Source organism: Cuculus canorus, chromosome 5 (assembly GCF_017976375.1).
Source record: "Cuculus canorus isolate bCucCan1 chromosome 5, bCucCan1.pri, whole genome shotgun sequence".
Taxonomy (NCBI): domain Eukaryota; kingdom Metazoa; phylum Chordata; class Aves; order Cuculiformes; family Cuculidae; genus Cuculus; species Cuculus canorus.
This window is the reverse complement of record NC_071405.1, coordinates 9,760,994-9,782,337: the sequence shown is the minus strand read 5'-3', so window position 1 is coordinate 9,782,337 and position 21,344 is coordinate 9,760,994. Positions and strand designations below refer to the sequence as shown.

Genomic DNA, 21,344 nt, shown 5'->3' with positions numbered 1-21,344 from the left:
CGTGTCGGCAGAGCTGGGCTGGATTTAAATGTCCCATGCAGGCTGCAGACCTGTCAGTTTTAAAACCCATCTGCACCTCTGTCTGCTTCTTTTTTGACTTTGCAAACAGAATCCAGGTGGATCATCCACAACAGGAAGGGAGAGCGGGCATCCAAAACATTGTGGGTTGCCAGCTGCCACCAGCTTTCTCTTGCTTGCCTGTTGCAGGGCAGCAAGGAGGGGTGGGGAACACTGTGCAAAATAAAAATGCAGTCAGGAGGATGCATAAAAACAAAGGGGGTTGCTTTGTTTTTTTTGCAGCAGGTGCTAACTGAAAAGGATTTATTTTTAATCTCTTGCTGTGTGTCTCCTGGTGTGAAGTTCTCCTGGGGCAGACCAGCCTTGCAGGTGTTGCTAAGAGGGAGGTGAACCATCAAAGTCACAAGCGTTGTCACTGAAGAGCTCAACAGGGTTTGCTTGGAGCTGGCTGCTGCGAGACGGCCCTTTCCTTCTGAAGTGCTTTCACCTTGAAGGCTCTAACCCAGCAGGTTGGACATCAGGTGGTTGAGTAATTGACCAGCTGCCCTCCAGGGCTCAGCTGTCCCAAAGCAGCTCCACATCCATCACCACAACCAAAGGCTGTGAGTGCAAGAAGGAGGCTGCTGGATCAGATGGAGATGTTGCCGGCAGGGCTGGGCATGTGAAAGGCATAGCCACAAGCTTGGTTTGAAAGCAGAGAAGCTCTAATGAACCCCTGAGGAGCTTCACGAGTGTCTTTCTCCCTGCCACCATGGGGATGCACTGCAAACAGGAGGGTTCATGTCTTCTGGCAGCTGGGTCCTGCAGGTCAGAGAGGCAGGTACTCATGGAGATGCACCTTTCAGGTGAAAATGATGGTGTCTAAACCTGGCCAAGAGCAGCCTGTGAACTGCTTTCATGCCACCACCTCCTCTGTGCTGCTTCCCAGTGTCCTAAGGAGGGTCACTGGGAAGAGCAAGGGCATTTCTGACTGGAATGGGAGCTGCCGACACCCTGGAGGGGTGACACAGAAGCTGTGGAAGTGTCAGACTTCTCGCTAAGACATGGCAGGACTGAGGAGCATGAAATCTCCCCAGGAAGAGCAAAGGGATGGCTAGAGCTGACGGGTCAGTGACCTTCACTTGTAAAAGCTCCCACTAATGAGGCAGTGACTGGGCGCTGCTTTCCCTGCGGCATCTGGCCCTGACAGAGAGAATGGAGCTTGGAGAGAGTGGAGCTTATTTGTTGGGTTTACACCACGACAGCTCCCTGCCACTGCTCCCGCAGTGTGAAAGAGCTGAGCAACGCCATCCGTCAACGTTGTGCACAGAGCTTGGGGCTGAAAGGGCAGTGGAGGCAAGGAGAGGACGCAGCGGTGCCAGGGCTGCAGCTGATGTGATTAGTATTTTTGCCAGGTCCCTGGAAGGAAGAAGTGGAAGTCAGGGGGAGTGGGTGGGAAATGTAGGAGAGGACAGGGCAAAGATTGCCCTTTGCTGCACAGCTTTGGGTTTTCCTAATTTTTGCAGCAGCGCACATGTATCCGTCGGACAGAACAGTTGATGCAAGTGATACAGATGAGAAGGGATCCCCATCCCTGCACTGTGCAATTAAAGCCATCAGCCTGCCTCTAAAAGAGCAGTTCACAGTAAGCCACAGCATGGCACCCAGCTGTCAGCAGAATTCAGATTAGCCCTCACTTCCTGATAAGAAAGCGAACAAAGCAAAGACCTACATACAGCCCAGAGAAGAAGAAAACGAGAGGTGTTTGTGTCCTTGGGGCCAGCCAGGCGAGATGCAGTGGAGCATCCTGGAGAGCTGACAGTGTGCAGTACTCAGCTCCACGTCTGGGCATCCCTCATTGAAGCCAGGCTGCAGAACTCACATCCCTAAAACCCACCCTGGGTGCTGGGAAATAGTTTTACAAATTTACCCTTTCAACTTACAGTGCCCAGAGAGGTTCCTCCCTCCTCCTGGCTCCAAGCAAAGCCTTGTGAGTCACTTCCCTCCAGGCTTGTCACTTTGTCAAGAGATTTCTTTACCTACACTGCATATACTAAAGGACACTTATCAGTGTGCTGTAGACCATTAGCCACAGTAATTACCACTGAGCAACGTCCTGCAGGGAGCAGAGGGAAGCCTGTGCCCTGATCTTTGCTTGCTTTATTGTGCACTCCCCTTTTGCCTGGGAAGTTGCTTTCCGATGAGCCTGCCTGGCTGTTCATCTGAATTAATGAGGTTCTGCTGCACTTAATTGAGAGCGTTGTCTAAATTGGGGGTTTCAGGGAGGAAATGCAAGAGCCCGAGGGAGCCAGGCAAGGGGAAATATTTATAATGCAGCACGTTAATTATAAATGAGCAGTTTAGCCAATTTTGTTGTTCATCCTCCCCTCCATCCCCTGGAGACCTTTATTTTTTTGCTCCAGTGCTTCCTTTCAGCCCTAAATGAGCAGCAGGTCCGGATCCCTGCCCGACTCACAGGTGTTTGCACCATGCAGAAACGCCCTGGGATGCAGGATGAGCCTGCCCTGCTGCCTTCCCATCCCATTTCTTGGCACAGGTCTTGCTCCCTGCCCAAATCTTCTTGCTGGGTACATCTGGACACCTCTTGGTGCTGTGCTGTGGTGGGGACCTTGCCACCCTTTTTAGCTGGTGTTGCTGCTGGGACCACTGCTGGGAGAGGGAGGCTCCAGTGTAAGAGATGTTGATGGTGCCTTGGGGTGATGGGCAGGACCTCCAGTGACATCTCCAGGAGGTGCAAGGAGCTGATCCCTTTTTGAACCAAGTTCAAGGTACACGTGGATGTTCCAGCTCCGCTGTCCGTTGAGGCACCATTGGCATGCCAGCCTCTAAAGTGGGGCAGGAAAGCTGGGAAAATCAAAATCTTTGCCTGCAGGCTTTGCAGGTTTTGTGCAGAGCCTTCCTGTGCACGGTGTAGGATGCCTAGAGGGATGAGTTGGCAGACGTGCACGGCGTTCATGGCTCCCCAGCATCCTTCCCTGCTTCTTCAGTGCCTCCGCCACATGTACGTGCTGTCTCCTGTTTCTGGTGTGTACAGCCGGCGAGCTGTGCGTGGCTGTGTGTACCAGGGAGGGATGTGCTTTTGCACACAGGAATAATGGGAGTGTCCTTTAGGAAGGCATGCAATGTGAACTGAGAAACCAGAAAGACCTGGCTACCTGTGCCAGACAAGATTGTCACCGAGCAGGAAGATGGCCTGGCTGCTTGGCACCACTGAGGAACCATGGGGTCATTCAGCAGGACAAGCGAGTGGCGATGAATAGTCTTAGCACCAAGAAACTGCCCTTCGATTGTAGGAAAATAATGAAAGTGATGCTCTGCAGATTGACCCTGTCATCAGGTGCAGCCTGTCCTCACGTCCCTGTGGTCATTGGCCATGGGCACTTCTCCTGTATCCTGCTCCCATGTCACTCCCATGGGGCTGGTGGTCCCATCTGGGTTAAACTGATGGCTCTAAGCCACAGGTGGCAGAAGTCGTGTGTTTCCCTGGAGTGACAAGTACTTTGCAAACGACAGTTTACTTTTCCCACCCTTCTCACGAGAAGCAGAAGACCTTCCTTCTGCTCTGCAAGAGATGGTGGTAAAATATGTGCCTTTGCATTCAACTCATAAATGTAATTTACACCTGTGTTTCTCAGACTCCCTGACACTTTCTCCAAGCTCCTTGAGCATCTTTCCAACAACATGGATGTCTTTCAGCAGACCGTGTGTGAGTGGGCATGCTGGCTGTTGGGACTCCTGTGGACGCAGCAGGTGCTTCTCTGTACAGTCCAGTGGTGGGAAGGTCTGACTGATCAGACAGCTGCAGATGGGTGTCCTCTTCCTAGCTGCGTGGGAATGTATTGGGTTTCTCTCACTGTGGCAGAAACTTCTCCCTGGCCATGGATTTGTGTGGCCATACTCGATGCTGGCAAGTGACAGTCCCTGCGTGTGGTTCCAGATGTGGCCGGAAATGCGGCAGATGGGCAGTCTCCAAGTTATTTGGAGGTGATTGCTTCACTGAGTCCATTTGTCAGCGTATGGTGAGAGGTCTTTGCCCCTCTGTTCTCTTGCCTTTGCTGGAGGTGAGTTTTCAGGAGAGGGGAAAGCAGAGAGAATCCAGCATATCCCATTTTTCCTGGCTGCAAGACCAAAGGCATCCCTGTCTTTCCCCATCAGGCTGGGTTTTGCACGCTCAGCCAGGAGATGAGCATTCCTCTTTATTTAAGCACTATTTGGACAGGATGGGGACGGTTTTACTTGTTGCTGTCAAAACCTAATTATCAGAGCATGACTATGAATGGCCCTCCACCCATGCAGAGGCAGGCGGTGGGACTTCCTTCGAGTTTGTTAGGTTTGGCACTAGCATGGGTGGGACAGACTTTTTTGTTGCTTTCTAACATCTCAGAAAAATTCTTGCTCTCTGATGATTTCCAATTGGGTAAAAAAAAAAAACCCAAACCCTGGAATGTGGAGGGCAGGTGAATCAAGTGTTTTATTCAAAACCTCAGTTCTTGGCAGGAGTAGGAGGGGAGAACAACCCAAAATATTAAAGCAGAGAGCACGGAAGGCTGAATGTGGTTTTCTTGCTCAGGGAAATTATTTTATTTGCTTTAAACTTGACCAGATCTATAGGACATTAAAAAACAAGTGAGGCTCATGGATATGCATCTGTCAGCAGACAACCTGCCCAAGGGCATGGACAGCCAGCATGGAGACCTGCTTGGGGCTATCTGGTTACTGCCAGACTGCCCTCACGCTTGGAGACAGCTGGGGGTGGCCCCAAGGGTGGATGAGCAGCTTCTCTTGGCCCTCAGCACCTCACAGGAGGTGCCCGAGGGTTTGCTAGGTCTCTTGTTGCTTCCAAACTTCTTTGTTTCATCCCAGAGCCAGGCACAGCGAAGGGTCAGGCTTGCAGAGATGGGCTGCACTGCCCGTGGGGGACCTGGGTCCTGTCCAAATTACCTATCAGTGACTCCGTGCATTCCCATCTTGGCAAGTGGCTGCTTGGGAAGTTTGGATGCACAAACATTTCCTGCGTATACCTCTTGAACCATGGTAAATATTTGTGATTCTGCTCCTTGGGCTTGCAGAAATCAGCCAGAGGATATGTGGCTGTCTGCATGCACAGACGTGGGAGCGGAGGAGGAGATCATCCACCTCCCACCATTGCAGGCGATTGTGGTGAAGGATAACCTTTGCAAACATCTCTTAAAGTTAGGGAGGGGGCAAAGCTGTGCAGCAAGTCGGGCTGTAAACTGAAGATGGTTAGTGAGGGAAGATGCCTGGGATTTACGTAGTATCGTTTGACTGTACAGCCTAGACTTGTGTGGCATTTCTGCTGTGAATCTTGTTTCTTCCACTGACAGCAGTTTTTAGGAAAATACTGCGGGGAAAGCATTGATTTTGAAGTATTCCCTCAAAATCTGCCTACTTGCTCCAAGCAGTCCCTGGGGCCATGCAGCGTTATTTATCTGAGCTGGGCTCAGGAGTCCTTCAGTCATAGAATAGTAGAATCATTTTTTTAGGTTGGAAAAGACCTTTAAGATCATCAAGTCCAACCATTAACCTAACACTGACAAGCCCACCACTAAACCACGTCCCTCAGAGCTACATCTACACATCTTTTAGATACCATTGGTAGGTGCATGTTCTATCCTAACCACTAACAAAGCCCCCAGAGGAGTTGTCTGTTGTACCTGGAGTCTCTCTTAGTGTGTTGGTAAGTCATGATCTTGCTCCGAGAGCAGAGCTTAGTTTGCGTCACATGTACTGGATGGGTCCTTGAGCAGCCTGATCTAGTAGGAGGTGTCCCTGCCCATGGCAGGAGGGTTGGAACTGAGTGATCATTGAGGTCCCTTCCAACCCAAACCATTCTATGATTCTATCATTCTATGATTCTATCATTCTGTCATTCTATTCACTCTTCTTTACTTGTAAGAGACCCTTTTTTCCCTCCAAAGCACTATCATCAAGGCTGTGCAGTCGGAACTTGAAGGTCATTGTAGAGTTGATACAAGACAAATCTGGATGTAGAATTTCGGTGTAGTTTCTCTGAAGCTGATAACCACGAGGCTGATGAGATATCAGTGGGGTTGAGTTTGGTCACAGGCAAATGGTGAAAGATAGTATCATATATAAAATACACTGGCTCAGTAAATCAGGTAAAGTTCCCATAGCTGGAGCTGTCGGTGATGAGCTCAGAATAAGAACCATCATGCATACGTTGATATAAAGTAAAGCAAGAGCTCAAGGGCGCTTCAGAGGTGGTTGGTCATGAAGGGCAGGGGAGAGTAACACTATTTTTACTAATCTGTTGTCTTTATTTCACTCTTTTTTTTTTTTTTTTTTTTTTTTTTCCCCCTGCAGGATCAGGAAGAAAATAAAGGAGCCACGAGCTGGCCGGAGTTTTATATTGATCAGTTGAATTCAATGGCTGCTGTAAGTATTTCCCCAACGTTTTAGTGTTTGTGAGCCCTGTATGGGGCAGCAGCACAGTGGTGACAGTCTGTGGCACAGCCAGCATTGTGCCCAAGAGGATGACAAGTGTTTAGCCACAAAGGTGTGACCTGGGTGTCCCCAGACTTTCAGGTCTGCAGACCTCTCAACAATTTGGTGTTGGCAGTAGCTTGCAGTTTATCCCAGTGGTTCAGAAACCCTGGATGTAAGGATTTAAGGATTTGTCCTCCAACAGATACAGCTGGAAAACAGAGATATTTTCTACGTTAGGAAGGGGATTTCATATTGCCTCAGACTTTGAGGCCGTGAGGTGGGTGGCAAACAGCAGCTTTCAGTCTAAAGCCACCAGGGTGGTTTTTAAAGCCCCTGTTTGGCTGTGCAGTGCTAGTGGAGCACCAAGCTGCGTGGCTGCTTTGAAACCAATAGTTTTTGTGCTTTTTCATGCCTGCTGCCGCCTTGCTCCCAAGACACCCTTCTGTACCAGGCAGCCACAGCGAAACACGATGCTGTGGGTTGTGTGTCCCATGAGGGATGTGCTTAGGTTTAATTTTATTAAATACTTTCCTGTCAACGTTGTGCTGGGTGAGACAGAAATAGCAGTATTTTCTGTAGGAAATACAGTTTGTTTCCCTCAAGGCTGCCCAGTTCAGAGCCCCTTCGACCTCGCTTCTGCTTTCAGAGGCTGAAGGTGCTGAGGTTCCCACTGCACTAGGGACAGGAGCAGCATGGAAAATGAAAAAGAAAGTCATTGTTTTTCTCTTTTTTCCCCCTGTGTCTGCCCTGGTTTCACAGAGAGAGGATGACAGGGAAGGTAGAGCTGCGTGGAAGAGCCGGGACAGAGTGGGGATGTTGGGGGCTGCAAGCCAGGAAGGAACGTGCTTCTTCCCTCTGGAAAGGCAGGGAAACCCAGGGCTTGCCAAAGGCTGCCGGCCGGTTGAAGCCCTGAGCCTGAGCAGAGCTTGTGATCAAAGCCTGCCAGATGCCTGGATGGTAGCTTTGATCTTCCTGACACAGTGCCAAAGAGGAGCTGGGTTAAATCTGGGAGTCAGTGGCAGCTCTTTATATCTGCTGGGACGCTTTCTCCCTCCTTTGCTCTAGCCTTGGCTGGTGCTGACAGGGCTCTCCTGTCACCTCTGAGGGCCCTGTAGGAATGTTGCAGGAGGCACCCAGGGTGTTGCTTTAGCTGTGGCCTTGGTTGCAGGAGCGGGGTGAGCAAGCCATACCCTGTGCGTGCCCAGGGCTGCGGGCAGCTGTGCTACCTGGGTAGAGTTGTGGGAGCCAGAGCCCTGGCCCCCCATGCCAGCCTGATAGCAAAATCCAATGTCGGACATACCAAGGGGCACACACAGCCACTGTCCTCAGCATGGGTGCACATTCGTGGGTGGCACTGGGAAACCTGTGGCAGCAGGTTTGGCAGGACCCACCCTGGCTGTCCCTGAGCATGGCTGCAGTGTCCCATCTCCTCCAGGCTACAGGGCATCCCCTGAGCTCCCCAACTCCTCTGCAGGGGCACACGGGTACTTGTTAGGGTGCTTGGGTACCAGGGAGACCAAAGAAGCCCTCCTGCTCCCCTGCATCAGCTTAGCACCTTCCCTCTGTGGACCCCTGGTTAGCATTGGCTTAGAGCCCTGCATCCTCACAACCCCCTCAGCCCTGGAAAGAAATCAAGATTCACGTCACCTGGATGTCAGCTGCAGTGTCTCTGAGCAGGGTGCAGCAGCACGGTTCCTAATGGGTTACTGTGATGCACTTATTTACCTCTTCCTTTTGCAAAGTGTGTTTCCTGGAGGATCATGGGCAATAGGAGACATTCCAGGATTTACATCAAGAGCCCATGAGTTGGGATGCTCCTTGCTCTATCTGGGGGTTGCAGGGGACACTCGTAACCACCCTCCACACATGGACTTCTCTGGATGACTTACAGGTCAGCAGTTTGGGATCACACCAGTTTTTCCTGTAGGGCATTAACTCTGGAGCTTAATAATCACACAGGACAATGCTAGGTGTGTCCTTTTGAGGTGGTGATCCAGCTGTCCTGATTTTCTCAAGGCAGTGGAGTCCATCTTCTTGCCAGGGCTTGCTGCAGGGTGAGGACTGGTTTGGGGAAGAAGGCACAGGGTTTCTACAGCCTCACTCAGCAACTGCCAAGACTCATTGCTGCTTTGAAACAAAACCCAAGTGGCCCGGGAGAACTTTTTTGCCTCAGTCTTCACCTATAACTGCTCTCCTCTCTCCTCCTGGGTGATGGGACAGCAAGATGATGACCAGGGGGGTAGACCCCCTCCCACAGTAGAGGAGGATCAGATTCGTGAACACCTGCGGAACCTGAACATACATAAGTGTATGGGACCTGATGAGATGCATCCCAAAGTCCAGGGCAGGGGGGTTGCAGCTAGATGACATTTAAGTTCCCTTCCAACCCTAACAATTCTATGATTCTATGCAAGGTGGTCAGCAGCACCTCTCTGCTGTTTGACTGCACAAAGCCAATGTGGGATTGAGGTGTTGCTGACTTGTGATGCCCTCAACGCTTGCGGCTTGAATGTACACATGCTAACGAGTTGTATGGGCGCTTGCAGCAGCATCTTCAGGCTAAAGCAGTGCAATAACCCTTCTGTCCCCAGGCCAGGCCATCTCCTTGCAGACCACAGAGGGTTTTTCCTTGGTGCTCCTTTTCCCGAGTCCTGCAATTGCCATAAGAACCTGGAGGTTTAGATTTCCTGAGTGGATTTAGGGGCCCAGCTCCATCCCTGTGGCTTGGCACGGCAGGTAGTGGACACTTCTCAGGCGCGTGTTTCACAGGGAAATTTCCACTTTCACATCTGCCTTTCTCCTTTCACAGAGAAGATCACTGATCGCCTTGGAGAAAGAAGATGAGGAGGAGAGAAATAAAACAATCGAAAGTTTGAAGACTGCACTGCGCACAAAACCAATGAGGCAATTCCCTTCCTTTTCTGGCTTTATTACTACCGTCATCGCTTGGGATTTGTGTTCTCTGGTGGAGGGGAGGTTAAATAGAAATATAAATGGGGCTGCACAAGACAAGGGAGGCAGAGACCCTGAAACAGCACTTGCTCTTTTTCCAAGTGACCTCTTGTCATTTTGTTCCTTTTCCTTGGACCTTTCAGTAGCCAAGAGCCACTAGGACCTTCGTGTCTGTTCAGGCAAATCAGGCAACTTCTTTTCATTTATTTTATTTTCAAATTTGCTTTTGTTCTCTTTGGAACAGAATCTAAAAATTCCTTCCAGATTGAATAGAAAAAGAAAAGAAATCCATTTTTCTTATTCAACCAGGCCCTTTGTTTCAACTTCAACTTTTCTTGCACTTTTTAAAGGAGTAAAATCACATGAACGTTCAGGCTTTTATGAAATGCAAATGGGAAAAAAACCTAGAAGGTTTTGATGGGGAGGATAAAGAAAGGGTGGAATTCTTTCTGAATCTGTACTTTTTTCCTGCAAAACCTTTAAGATGCCTCAGGTCAATATTTTCTGATGGGAAAAATGTTTCGTTAAGAAATGCCTGACCTGTTCTGGTTACGGAAGAAAGACATTTGCTATTGCTTGCATATGCATTCCTCTCTGCCATTTCTCTTTTGTGATGGTTGTGGTGGTGGTACTTGGTAAGAAATTCCCAGGGTCAAAGGTGAGTGTCCGATTTCCATGAAACCCAGATTTGTTGGGTGCTGGCTCCCTGCAGTCCCCTGGGAGCAGGGCTGGTGTCCAGCCATGAAACTTTCTGAAGTCCTTAAAAGTGATTTGCAAGTCTGTCTCACTGGAAGTCAGAGGGATGCAGCAGGTTCTGCAGACATTTTACCTGTTGGACCTGCGTCTTCTCCCAGGGAAGTGAACATCAAATTTCCTGTTGACTTTGGCTGGACGAAGAGCAGGCTTTGAAGCAGAGAAAGCAGTTTTCAGCCTGCAATTACCCCTTTTGTTGCTGTGCATCAACAGGGCTTGTTGTGAATTAAAATCATCCCGATGCTGGGGTGTTCTTGGCTCATTTTCTTTCTGAGCCCATGCTTTTTGCCAAACCAGAATATAACCAGCCTGGATGGCATCGAGCAGGGAGGTCCTAAAATGCATGAGCAGCGTGGTACATTATCTCTGCCTACTCTAGTGAATCTGTCTGAGGCACTGCTCTGTGTTTGCTGTCTGCTTTCTCTTTAGTGGCATTTTAAGCCATCCTAAAAATCAGAAATCCCTCAAAATTGGTGAGATGCACCTAAGGGATGAGAAGGTTGTGGGTGGTGGGACAGGACAGGTAGCAGGAGGCAGAAAGTCTGACAGATCACAGGCTCAGCTGATACTGGAGTGTCTGACAAGGAGGCAACTCCAGGGCTTGGAATCTTCTGTCCTGTGCAAAACTGGACCCAGTGAATGGCACTTAAGACTCAGGGTGAAGACTGGGAAGGTTTTGGAATAGTGTGGAGCGTGGCTGTGAACTCCTGAAGTGGGGCTTGTCCTGTTGGGGCTGGCTGGCTGGGTTTGCTGCTCCTGTTCCAAATATCCTAGCTCTGGACAACCTTGTGCAGATGATGCCTGGTTGCCTACACTACTAGGCACTGATTAAATTGAATAGATTTTAACAGCCTCATCTCTGTGCTCTAAGCTTGCAGACCTTCTGCTATCCAAAGTCCAGGAAGAAACAGATAAAAAGGTTCTGGGTTGACTACAACAGAAAAGCCAGCCCTGTTTGAAGTTAAAAGGGTCAGCATTTGTTTTTAAAGCTAAAACCACTCTTTCTGGCAGGTTTGTAACCCGGTTCATCGATCTGGATGGCTTGTCTTGTATTCTGAACTTTCTCAAAAGCATGGACTATGAGACGGCAGAGTCTCGAATACATACCTCGCTCATTGGATGTATAAAAGCACTAATGAACAACTCCCTGGGCCGGGCTCACGTCTTGGCCCATTCGGAGAGTATTAATGTAATCGCTCAGAGTCTGAGCACGGAGAATATTAAGACGAAGGTGGCAGTGCTGGAAATCATGGGCGCTGTGTGCCTGGTTCCTGGGGGCCACAAAAAGGTACTGGAGGCGATGCTGCACTACCAGAAATACGCCAGCGAAAGGACTCGTTTTCAGGTAGGTGGGTCTTGACTCACGCCTTGGCTCTCGAAATTCAGTCTTATTGTCCCTTCTTCCTCCCAGATATCTGAATGCCACATGTAAATTATTTGTTATGGCCATTTGCAACTTAGATACTCTGGGGATTACTCCAGAACCATGTCTGATGAGGTCTGCAGCTGCACAAAGAGTGAGGAACCAGTTATTTAGAGCAGCACCCCTAAACCCAAAAATGCTTGTGTAGGGCCACTGGGACTGCAGCTCTGCAAAGCTGTAGCACATCTGGATGGGCTGATGTTAGCCAAAATGGGTGCTGGGGTGGGCTTCGTTAAAGGGACACAGCAGCTGATCATCACCAGGGGGGCTGTTAAAGGTGGGTTTGGAGCACCACAAGGATTTGTTCCTGCATGTGTCACCTGGCCATTTGTGCAGCACCGGGGCTGTCACTGGACATTTAACTGACATTTTGTGTTTGGCAGACATTGATCAATGACTTGGACAAGAGCACGGGACGGTATCGGGATGAAGTGAGCCTCAAGACAGCCATCATGTCCTTCATCAATGCAGTCCTGAGCCAGGGGGCAGGCGTGGTGAGCACTGGGACTCTTAGAGAGGGTGATGTTTTGGTCAGTTTGGGGTGGTTTTATTCCAATAATGTTTCTGAGGATGCGCTGCATTGACCCCACAACTATCCCTTGCAGGAAAGCCTGGATTTCAGACTCCACCTGCGATACGAATTTCTCATGCTTGGGATCCAACCAGTCATTGATAAACTAAGAGAGCATGAAAATTCAACCCTCGACCGGTGAGTAGTGACCCCCACCCAGCCCACTGGTTATTTTTGCCCCTGTCGTGCTTTCTGGTTTCTGGATTTGGCTGTTGGGGATCGGTGTGGATCTTGACTCGCTCCTCTGCTATCACCAGAGAGGGAAGGGAAAGTCCCAATGTGGTTTTGCTGCACTCTAACACACGGGAAGGATGTGCCATTGGGTTGCTGGGGGATGCTACCAGCCCTCCTTCTCCTCCTCTCGCCCCAAAAGTCTCCTTGGACAGGCTGTAATGACTGTAAGCTCAAGACTGAAATTCCAGTTGATGTTTCAACTCCCACTTATCTCTGAGCTACTGCCTGCCATTTATTGATTGTCACATTCATATCTGCTTTTAACAGTCTTTTCCACCCCTTCCCCCCCTTTGTTTCCTCAGGCACTTAGATTTTTTCGAAATGCTTAGAAATGAAGACGAACTGGAATTTGCCAAAAGATTCGAGCTGGTAAGTATGAACATTGCTGATGCAGACACTTGCACTGATGTCACAGTTCGTTGTAAAAGTGCCTTTGTGTCCCAGGATGGAGTGCAGTCTTTTGGATAAAATCTGGAGGTTGGAACTCTGTCTCCTGTTGCTCTGCTTTCTTGCAACCTCCATCCTACAGCCTGCTTCATCCTTTTTCTCCTCTGACTGATGAGCAGCACTGTTTGCCCATTGCAGGGCAGTTGGGCTTGTCTGTCCATCAGGTGTGGGATGGGGATCGCTCATGGGGTTTGGAGCTGAGACTCAGGAAACAGGCAGTGCCATTGCCAATCCCATGGCCTGACCTCAATTCCTCCTGTCCGCAGGTCCACATTGACACCAAAAGTGCAACTCAGATGTTCGAGCTGACAAGGAAGAGGCTAACACACACCGAGGCATACCCGCACTTTATGTCTATCCTGCACCACTGTCTTCAAATGCCTTGTGAGTCCATGGGGAGGCAAGGAAACTCATGGCTGCCGGGAGCTTGGCAGCCCACATCTCTTCCCCAGACATGGCAGCAACCTCCCTGCTGTTTCCCTCATGCTGTCCCCTCCTTCCTCTATAGATAAAAGAAGCGGCAACACCGTCCAGTACTGGCTGCTGCTCGACAGGATCGTGCAGCAGATTGTCATCCAGAGTGACAAAGGGCAGGACCCTGATGCCACTCCCCTGGAAAACTTCAATATTAAAAACGTCGTCCGAATGTAAGTGCGCGCCCTCCTCTCCCAGGGTTGGCTGCTGAGCAGCTCCAACACAGACTGCCATGGCTTTGCTACCTCCCATTCTGGCAAGCTGGGTGTTATCCTGGCCGGGCTGACATCATTTTGACCTCTTGTGCAGGTGTATTAAGCTGAAATTCTGTGTCCTTGGTGAGCTCGTTCCCCTTGACTGCTACTGTCCTTATTCATCACTTGCTGTCACCCAGTGATGTTTCTGCTCCTTGCTTGGCTAAGCCAGCATCTCCAGAGCCGTGGAAGCGGTGCTGCATCCCAGCCTGCAAAACCCAGCAGAGGTGTTGGAAATACCAATTTGGGAGCCATAAATCCCACAGTCTGGGCTTGTTAAGTTGTGTTTCTTGCTGGTAATAGCTGCTTGTAGGATTGTCCCACCACACTGCTTGTCTTTTTCTTTTAGGTTAGTCAATGAAAATGAAGTGAAACAGTGGAAAGAGCAAGCAGAAAAAATGAGAAAAGGTGAGTGATGGAGAGAGATACAGCGGTAACTTTAACCTTAGCACGTGCTGCAAACTAAATAGATAAAAGTGTGCGTGTGTTTAGCTGGATGGACTCTGCAGCCTTTATTGAGTGGTGGAGATAATACCACGCTGTGGGGTTCAAGAGGGAAATGGGCAAAGATATACCCATTTTTTTCATGGGTAAGCCCTGCCCAGGGCACTAAGGCACAACACACGCTCCCTTTCTTAACTGCACAGCTTCTCCGCAGGGCAGCACAGGGTTTAGTTCCCCGTGTGTTGCCGTTTGCCAAAAAGGAGTGTTTGTCATCCAAAAGCGTTCTCATGGGGCTGTTTCAGAGCACAATGAGCTTCAGCAGAAGCTGGAGAAGAAGGAGCGAGAGTGTGACGCCAAGGCCCAGGAGAAGGAAGAAATGATGCAAACGCTGAACAAGATGAAGGAGAAGCTGGAGAAGGAGTCCAGTGAGCACAAGCAGGTCAAGCAGCAGGTGGCGGATCTCACAGCACAACTCCACGAGATGAGCCGGGTGAGGCCCCAAACCTCCTCCTTGTTGCAGACCAGTCCCAACCGCCACCCCCAAACATCATGGGATGATTTCTGGAGGCTGAGCTGCACAGGAGGCTGAAAAAAGGTGCTTGGTGGGAGGGCAACCATGATGTCCATCCTTGGTGACAGGGTGATTTCACCCCTCCAGCTGCAATGGACCTCAGTTGGGAGTGCTGAAGCCTTTAGATGATTCCTATGCTGGTTAAACATTGGCAAAGTCTTAAAAATCAGCATAGAGGTGATTTTTGGGTGGTGTTACCTTGCTCCATCTGACCAGTCTTTCTGTTCTTTCTCTCCCAGAGGGCGATCTGTGCTGCTGGCCCTGGAGGGCCTCCCTTGCCACCAGGAGCTCCTGGTGGCCCTTTACCTTCTCCAGCTCCCAGATCCCTACTTCCCCCTCCACCACCACCACCTCCACCAGGGGGATGTCCCCCGCCACCTCCACCACCACCACCTCCTCCAGGTGGTCCCCCACCGCCCCCTGGCCCTCCACCCCTGGATGGGATAATGCCTCCACCTGGAGCACCACTAGGCTTTGCCCTCAAGAAGAAGAGCATCCCACAGCCAACGAATGCCCTCAAGTCCTTCAACTGGTCCAAGCTGCCAGAGGTAAGCTGGGCAATAATTTGGGCAGTGAAACCGGAGGTGACAGACAGCTGCCCAGTGATGTAAGGGCAGGTGGGCAGGGGATCTCCAAACAGCAATCCTCCTGCTGTTTTGCAGAACAAGCTGGCAGGCACCGTGTGGACCGATATAGATGACACAAAAGTGTACAAAATCCTGGACCTTGAAGACCTGGAAAGGACATTCTCTGCCTACCAAAGACAGCAGGTAACAGCTGACCTGGGGCGCAGAGGGGGATATGGGCAAGGCAGCGCCGTTACGAGACCGTGTGGTTTCACTCATGGTATCAAAACACATCTCCCATTATTATTTCATACCAACACCGTGTTTGCCAAATCAACTCGATTTGCTTTCTCCTCTCATCCGTGTGCCAGTGCCTTTACATTGAAGTGGCCATTTGTGGCTCAGTGTGCCCACACACCTGACCACGTGTGTCATGAAGATGGATCACAAAACAAAGAAACAAAAGAGAGAGAGAGAACGTATGAAAATAGCCCCCAGATGTGGCCATGGTTGGGTAATATTTTTGGATCGCTCTTAATAGCAACTGTGTTGCGTATCGGGTGGAAAATTTTTATCCCTTTCTGGCCAAGAAGGACACAGTTTTACCCGCATCTACCATGGGTGGATCTCTTCTTTTATTTTTGTAGTGAGCCCAGAGCAAAATGTGAGCTTTGAACAAAAAAGCAAATCCCAAACCAAAATAATGACACTGCAGGCAAAAGTCTCTGCTTTTTAATCTCCTGCTCAAGCAATATGGCCCCAGTTTGGAAGGCATCAAAGCTTCTGAAGAAAATTAGACATTATTTTACCCCAGGCAGGACCATGATGGGCAAAAGCAATGAGTTTTACAAGAAGGCAGGAGAAAGAAGCAAGGAGAGAGACTGAAAAAGTCATGTTCACCTGCTGAATGTCTGCCTGTATTGCTGGGAGAAGAGAACAAGTTGTCATGCTCTTGCCAGGCTCAGGCGGAGGTATGGTGCTGGGAAGGAGTGGACCCGACATATAAGCTCCTTAGGCAACGTGAGTTTAATCTCTTCCAGAGTCTAATTGAGGGAAAGATCAGTGTGGATTAGAGCAGGGCAAATATCAAAAGTAACCCAGCAGAAGTACATGCTGCCCTAGTGCGTTTCGGGAAGAGGTGACCACAGTGCTGGCGCTTTCCCCTGGTGCTCCTGGAGCTTGACTCATGCCTACTGAAGGGCATGTCTGCAGACGAGATGGAAATGGAAGGAAAGCAAGAATAGAAACCTGGTGTGTCAGTGGGACGGTTTGCCCTCTGGCTTGCCTGCCTGAGTCCGTGAATCACCTGGTGTGCTGCGGATTATTGCCAGACAGTAATTTAAAAATAATTTGGCTTGGCTGATCTCCTGCTGGGTGAAGCAACTGGATAGGTTCAGAACCAGCAACAAGGGGGAGATGCTCCAAAAGGAGTGCTGTGACACGGGCTTTGACCCCAGATGAGATGAGGACCAAAAGGGAGCTGAACATGGCAGCCAAGGACTAGAGTGGGACTGGCAGAAGATGCTGCAAGAGTGTCTGGAAGGGAGATTGGGAAAGAGGAGGTGAAAGCTCACTTGTGAGATGCTGCTGGCGCTGGAGCCACCCTTAGGAGCCACCCTTAGGAGCATGAGACACAAACTGGTTGTGGCTCATCCAGGTTTCATGGTACCACTGACTAGTTTGTTCAAGTTAAGTGATGGGACACATCCCCCTGGACCTGAGGGGGTGTGATTGCTCACCTGCGAGCCCCCAGGGTCACCCTCCTTGCAATTCCAGCATGGGGAGATAGCAGAAAGCTGCAAACACAGCTCTGCAGAGACTCTGCAGACAGCAGCCACAGATACACCAGATGCACCCGTTGAGATAACACGCACACCACAGGGTGCTCAGAGGTGGGCTGGGGGAGCTCCACACAGATGATCTGTTTCTGAGGGGAAGAGTAATAAACTAATGCCTTAATAATATACAGTGGTTTTGATCTCTAGTGAAAGTTGGTTCCTGTTCTGATCAAGCAGGGATTTCTTCTCTCTGCTCCCTGTCATGAGCCCTTGGCAAAAAATCACTTTCTAGGTTATGGCACCTCTCACTTGTCCTCAGACACAATGTGGGACATGGGGAGCTGCCTGCCTGCCCATGCCCCAAAGCTCTGAAATTGCGTGCCTGGGTGACACGTCACTGTGACTGGCACCCCAGCAGGGCGTGGGAGCAGCGTGCAGAGGTATGTGTGGTGCAGAGAGCTCTCAGACCCACCATGAGTAGTTGTTCCAGGGTTGCTTTTGATAGGACTTGGTTATTTTTATTGCCGTGGTGCCTGGGAATCTGTAAGTAGTGCACAGACCTGAGACTTAATGATGTACTTAATTTTAAGCATCTCTTTAAGTGCTTTTCCCATGTTACGGGCTGGGGTGTAAATGCACAATATAAAGTGAGCTCTGTAGTTGTCAGGAAAGGCCCTTTCCATGTGGGGAGGACAGGAGCCCTTAGTACTTCCCAGGGGCTCAGCCTGGGAGCATCCTTGCCCCATGCTGTCAGAGAGACTGTATCCTCCCCATCCTCCCTGAAGAAGCTCTGCAGATGTTCCTGTCCCCAGTTTGGCCCTGAGACTGTGTGTGATACCAGTGTTTACCAGTCTTGTTAGATATAACAGAAAAAACAACAGGAGCTCTGTGTTTGAGGCTGTAGCGTGAGGAACTGGCAGGGCTGGGAGCAGCTGCTAAAAGACCTGCATGTGGTATAAAAGCAAGTCTAGGACCATCGGGGCTTATGTGTGCTGCGCTGGGGTCTGCATCTCCATTGGAGGTATTTTGAGAGCCTGCAAGGGGAAGGGGCTGGGAGTGATGCTGGTAAGTGGCAGTGACACGGCAGGGCAGTCCTGGCAGGTCCCGCAGTGATGAGTGATGTATAAGAGTCAGGGCCAAGTGGGAAAAATATTAGACATCTTGTTGAACCAGGGGCTTAGCAGTGAGCTGGGAAAGAATTCATCTTCCAAAAAAGGATGAAAGGAAAAAAAGCCTCCAGCTCCTCTGTGCAAGCCGGGGGTAATAGGGGTGGGGAATGTTTGTGGGATGGTAACAGCAGATTTAAATCTACTCCTTCTTACACCACCATCCTACAGCAGAGGCTGATCGTAGTGCAGGCAAGGGAGGGGGGCAGGGATGAGGCTGGTTTGAGGCAGAGAGGAAGGGGGTTTGCAATGGACCTTTTCGGTACCTTGGTGCACGGGAAGCCCTCACTCTCCTGGAGCAGGAGACTGCAGGAAGACCATCTCATCCTTCTCCTCTCCGGCAGTGTGGGACAAGTCCAAGGATCAGGATGGAAGGAGGGCTTCCTAATTAAGGACCGGTTAAATGAACAAGAAAATACCCATTGCTGTTTGTGGGGTGCTTTATGCCTGTCCCACAAAGGAGCCTGCTGGGATATTAAACACTGATCTTTTACAACCTTGACCAATCCATAGAGTTAGTTCTACCTTGGCAACAGCCTCATGTCCAGCTAAATTGTACAGTTTTTCATCTAACCTCCCTGAAGTATAGCAGTAGCAGCTTCGCTGTCTTTATTCAGTGTCTGCAGGTCCCCCTTCCCTTGCAAAGCCCCTGATGTGGTGGCATTGCTGGAGCTCTGCTCCTGGGGATGGTCATGGCAGCATCTGGACACGTTTCTCTGCAGATGGGTGCGATGCTGCTTTGGGGAACCACTCAGCATGGTGCTGCACTGCACCGGGGTGCCCATATCACGACCTGTGGGTGCCTATCCCTCTGCTGATGAAAGGATCAGTCGCTCCTTTTCTTGGCTGATGTTTCTTTGTCTTCTGGCATGTCTTGTTCTGCTTCTTGACCACTGTGTTTCTACGGGCTCAAGGAAAGCCTGATGTGTTGGATTTTAGCCACAGGGTTTGGATTGGCACAGGTCAGCAGATGCCAGTCCCCCAGCCCCGGGTGTTCCGTGACATCTAACAGAGCCCTTTCCCATCCTCCTGCCCAGAGCCGTCTGTGAATCCTGGACTGATCCAGCCTCGGTAGCTGGTTAGGGGAAAACCTGCATGAAAAGATTTCCTTTAAACAGGCAGCAGAGATGGTCTGTGTTTGAGATCACCAACTTGACTGAGACACATGGGCCATTGGCTGCCTTGGCACAGAGGGACTGGAGGGAAATGCATTTGTAAACCAACGGTGTTTGGAGCCACTTACCTCCTCCATTCACTGCTTGCCTTCTCTTTTTACTAAAAATAAATGAAAACAAACCATGTGTGCACCATTGAAACCCTCTTCCCCAACACGGGGCTCCTGGGTGGTCTCTTGAGCCAAGCACAGAAATGAAAATAAGATGCAGCCCAGGGAACAAGGAGGGAAAACCCTCATGTATGTGTGTCTGTCTGTGGTGCCGGCTTTGCTGTATGTGCTTCCAGTATGGTGGAGGGATCCTGGCAGGGCAACCAGGTCTTTGGAGGAGTGTGGTGCCGGCAGGGTGTCGGGGTGGCATTTGGTTAGGCTGCCGAGCCCTGGAGAATGAGAATTGTCCCTGTAAGGGGAGAAGTCAAGGGGAAACATGTTGCCATGGCAAATGATAAAGTTTTGCTGTGGCCAGATTTGCTCTGGGATGAGTCTCTCGTTATTTCCACTTGAAAGCCTTGTTTTTCCTGGCAGTCTCGTTGGCATTCCAGTCTCTCAAATTCACAAAAACTAGCAATTTTCTTCCCCGGCGTGGCAGGCTGAGTGATGCTGTGCCCTTGGGCCAGCACTCACTGCCTCTCACACAGAGTAGCAGCAAGGCTCAAACACTGTCCTCCCACCTCGTTCCATGTCCCCTCCTCACCTCCTTGCACAGCAGCACCTTGACCTGATCCATTTGTGCACCTGCCTCCCTCTCTCCCATCAGCCCTCCCCTTCTGTGCATCCTTTAATCTTCACTGCATTTTCACGTGCAGCCCCTGTATTTCGGCACTGGCAGACCCTGAGTGCCTCCCCGTGCTGCCGAGCCCCCCGTGCTGCGCCCTTCCCTTGACTGTGCTTCGATTCCTTTCGGTTTTGCTGAGATCACTGAACTGCATGTGTTTTTACTGCCTTTTTCCATGCTTCTGCTATGACCGTAGGACTTCTTTGTGAACGGTAACTCCAGACAGGTAAGCGAGTACCCGCAGGACCCTGACACCTGTGAGCGGTGAGGGCAGGGTGAGCATGGGGCTGGGGATGCAGGGGATGTGCGCGGTACTGCAGCGGTTTAATGTGTGGTGAAGTAGGCATTAAATAAGAGAGCTGCAAAGATCACCAGGAGTTGCAACTCGAAAGCTGATGCTGAGGAGGCTGGTAAGTACGGAGTTGCCTGCTCTGCTGTCTGGTCAGACCTCAAAGCCACTGAGTGCAGACCTCAACTCCTGAGTCCAGGGGTTGAATTTGCAGATGCAGCTTAACATAAAGAAGCTCCTACCCGTGAGCATTTCACTTTTCAAAAGATGGAGATAAATAAACTGATACGTATGGGCTGAAGCTCTCCGTTTCATCACGGTCAGAGGAGGCAAGGCACACAAGAGAGGCAGCTGGTGGTGGTGACTAGGGGCTCGCCTTCTTTCACCTGCCACTGCCTTTGTTCTACACCACCAGTCTCTGCAGCTTCTCGTTCCTTACAGCTGGGTTGGGGTGCTTTTATTAAAACAACAAAAGGAGTCAAAACTAGGAGCTTCTGTGCTCACTCTCAGCCCATGCGGTGGCTGTGTGCCAGGTCTCCTACACTGGCAGACTTTTAGTTTGGATCTGTAGCACGTGGGACCTTGCAGCTCCTGGTTGTGTTTCTTCCAGAAGGATTGAATAGCTGGCTTTTAATTGATTAACCTTACTAAAACATGTGGTATGGTAAATTAAAACTGGGGGCAACACGAACCTCTTGGGCAACTCTGCAAAATTGCTGTTGCATAGATCTGCCCATTCACCCGCAACCACAATCTGGTAGATTGTTACTCATTTGAAGGTAACATATTTAAGCTGCTTAGGAGATGTAGGGGCTTGTGCCACAGCAATTCCTGCTTTCAAATCCCTTATTTGGGGAGAATTGCACTTAAAGAGCAGCAAATGCTGTAGGTTGTGTTTGCAAGTCTGGTAGCTTGCGTTGTAGGCTTGCGCGAGAGGACTGATGCGTGAAGGGCGACTGCAGATACTCAGAGCTGGAGTGAAGGACA

The 21,344-nt window shown here is 50.2% G+C and overlaps 1 protein-coding gene across 5 annotated transcripts in view; it reads left to right on the top strand.

Annotated features, from left to right (window-relative positions):
* DAAM1 (dishevelled associated activator of morphogenesis 1) overlaps positions 1-21,344 on the top strand; it is a 105,279-nt gene that overhangs the window by 65,030 nt on the left and 18,905 nt on the right. For 4 of the 5 annotated variants that reach the window (XM_054066704.1, XM_054066706.1, XM_054066707.1 and 1 more), the window contains 13 exons: positions 6,364-6,435; positions 9,296-9,390; positions 11,203-11,536; positions 11,998-12,108; positions 12,220-12,323; positions 12,722-12,788; positions 13,133-13,250; positions 13,375-13,513; positions 13,944-14,002; positions 14,341-14,528; positions 14,849-15,157; positions 15,272-15,379; positions 20,265-20,294. In XM_054066704.1, coding sequence (XP_053922679.1) covers positions 6,364-6,435; positions 9,296-9,390; positions 11,203-11,536; positions 11,998-12,108; positions 12,220-12,323; positions 12,722-12,788; positions 13,133-13,250; positions 13,375-13,513; positions 13,944-14,002; positions 14,341-14,528; positions 14,849-15,157; positions 15,272-15,379; positions 20,265-20,294 — 1,734 coding nt within the window. The remainder of the gene's footprint in view (positions 1-6,363; positions 6,436-9,295; positions 9,391-11,202; positions 11,537-11,997; positions 12,109-12,219; positions 12,324-12,721; positions 12,789-13,132; positions 13,251-13,374; positions 13,514-13,943; positions 14,003-14,340; positions 14,529-14,848; positions 15,158-15,271; positions 15,380-20,264; positions 20,295-21,344) is intronic. The other variant, XM_054066708.1, reaches the window with a different exon arrangement.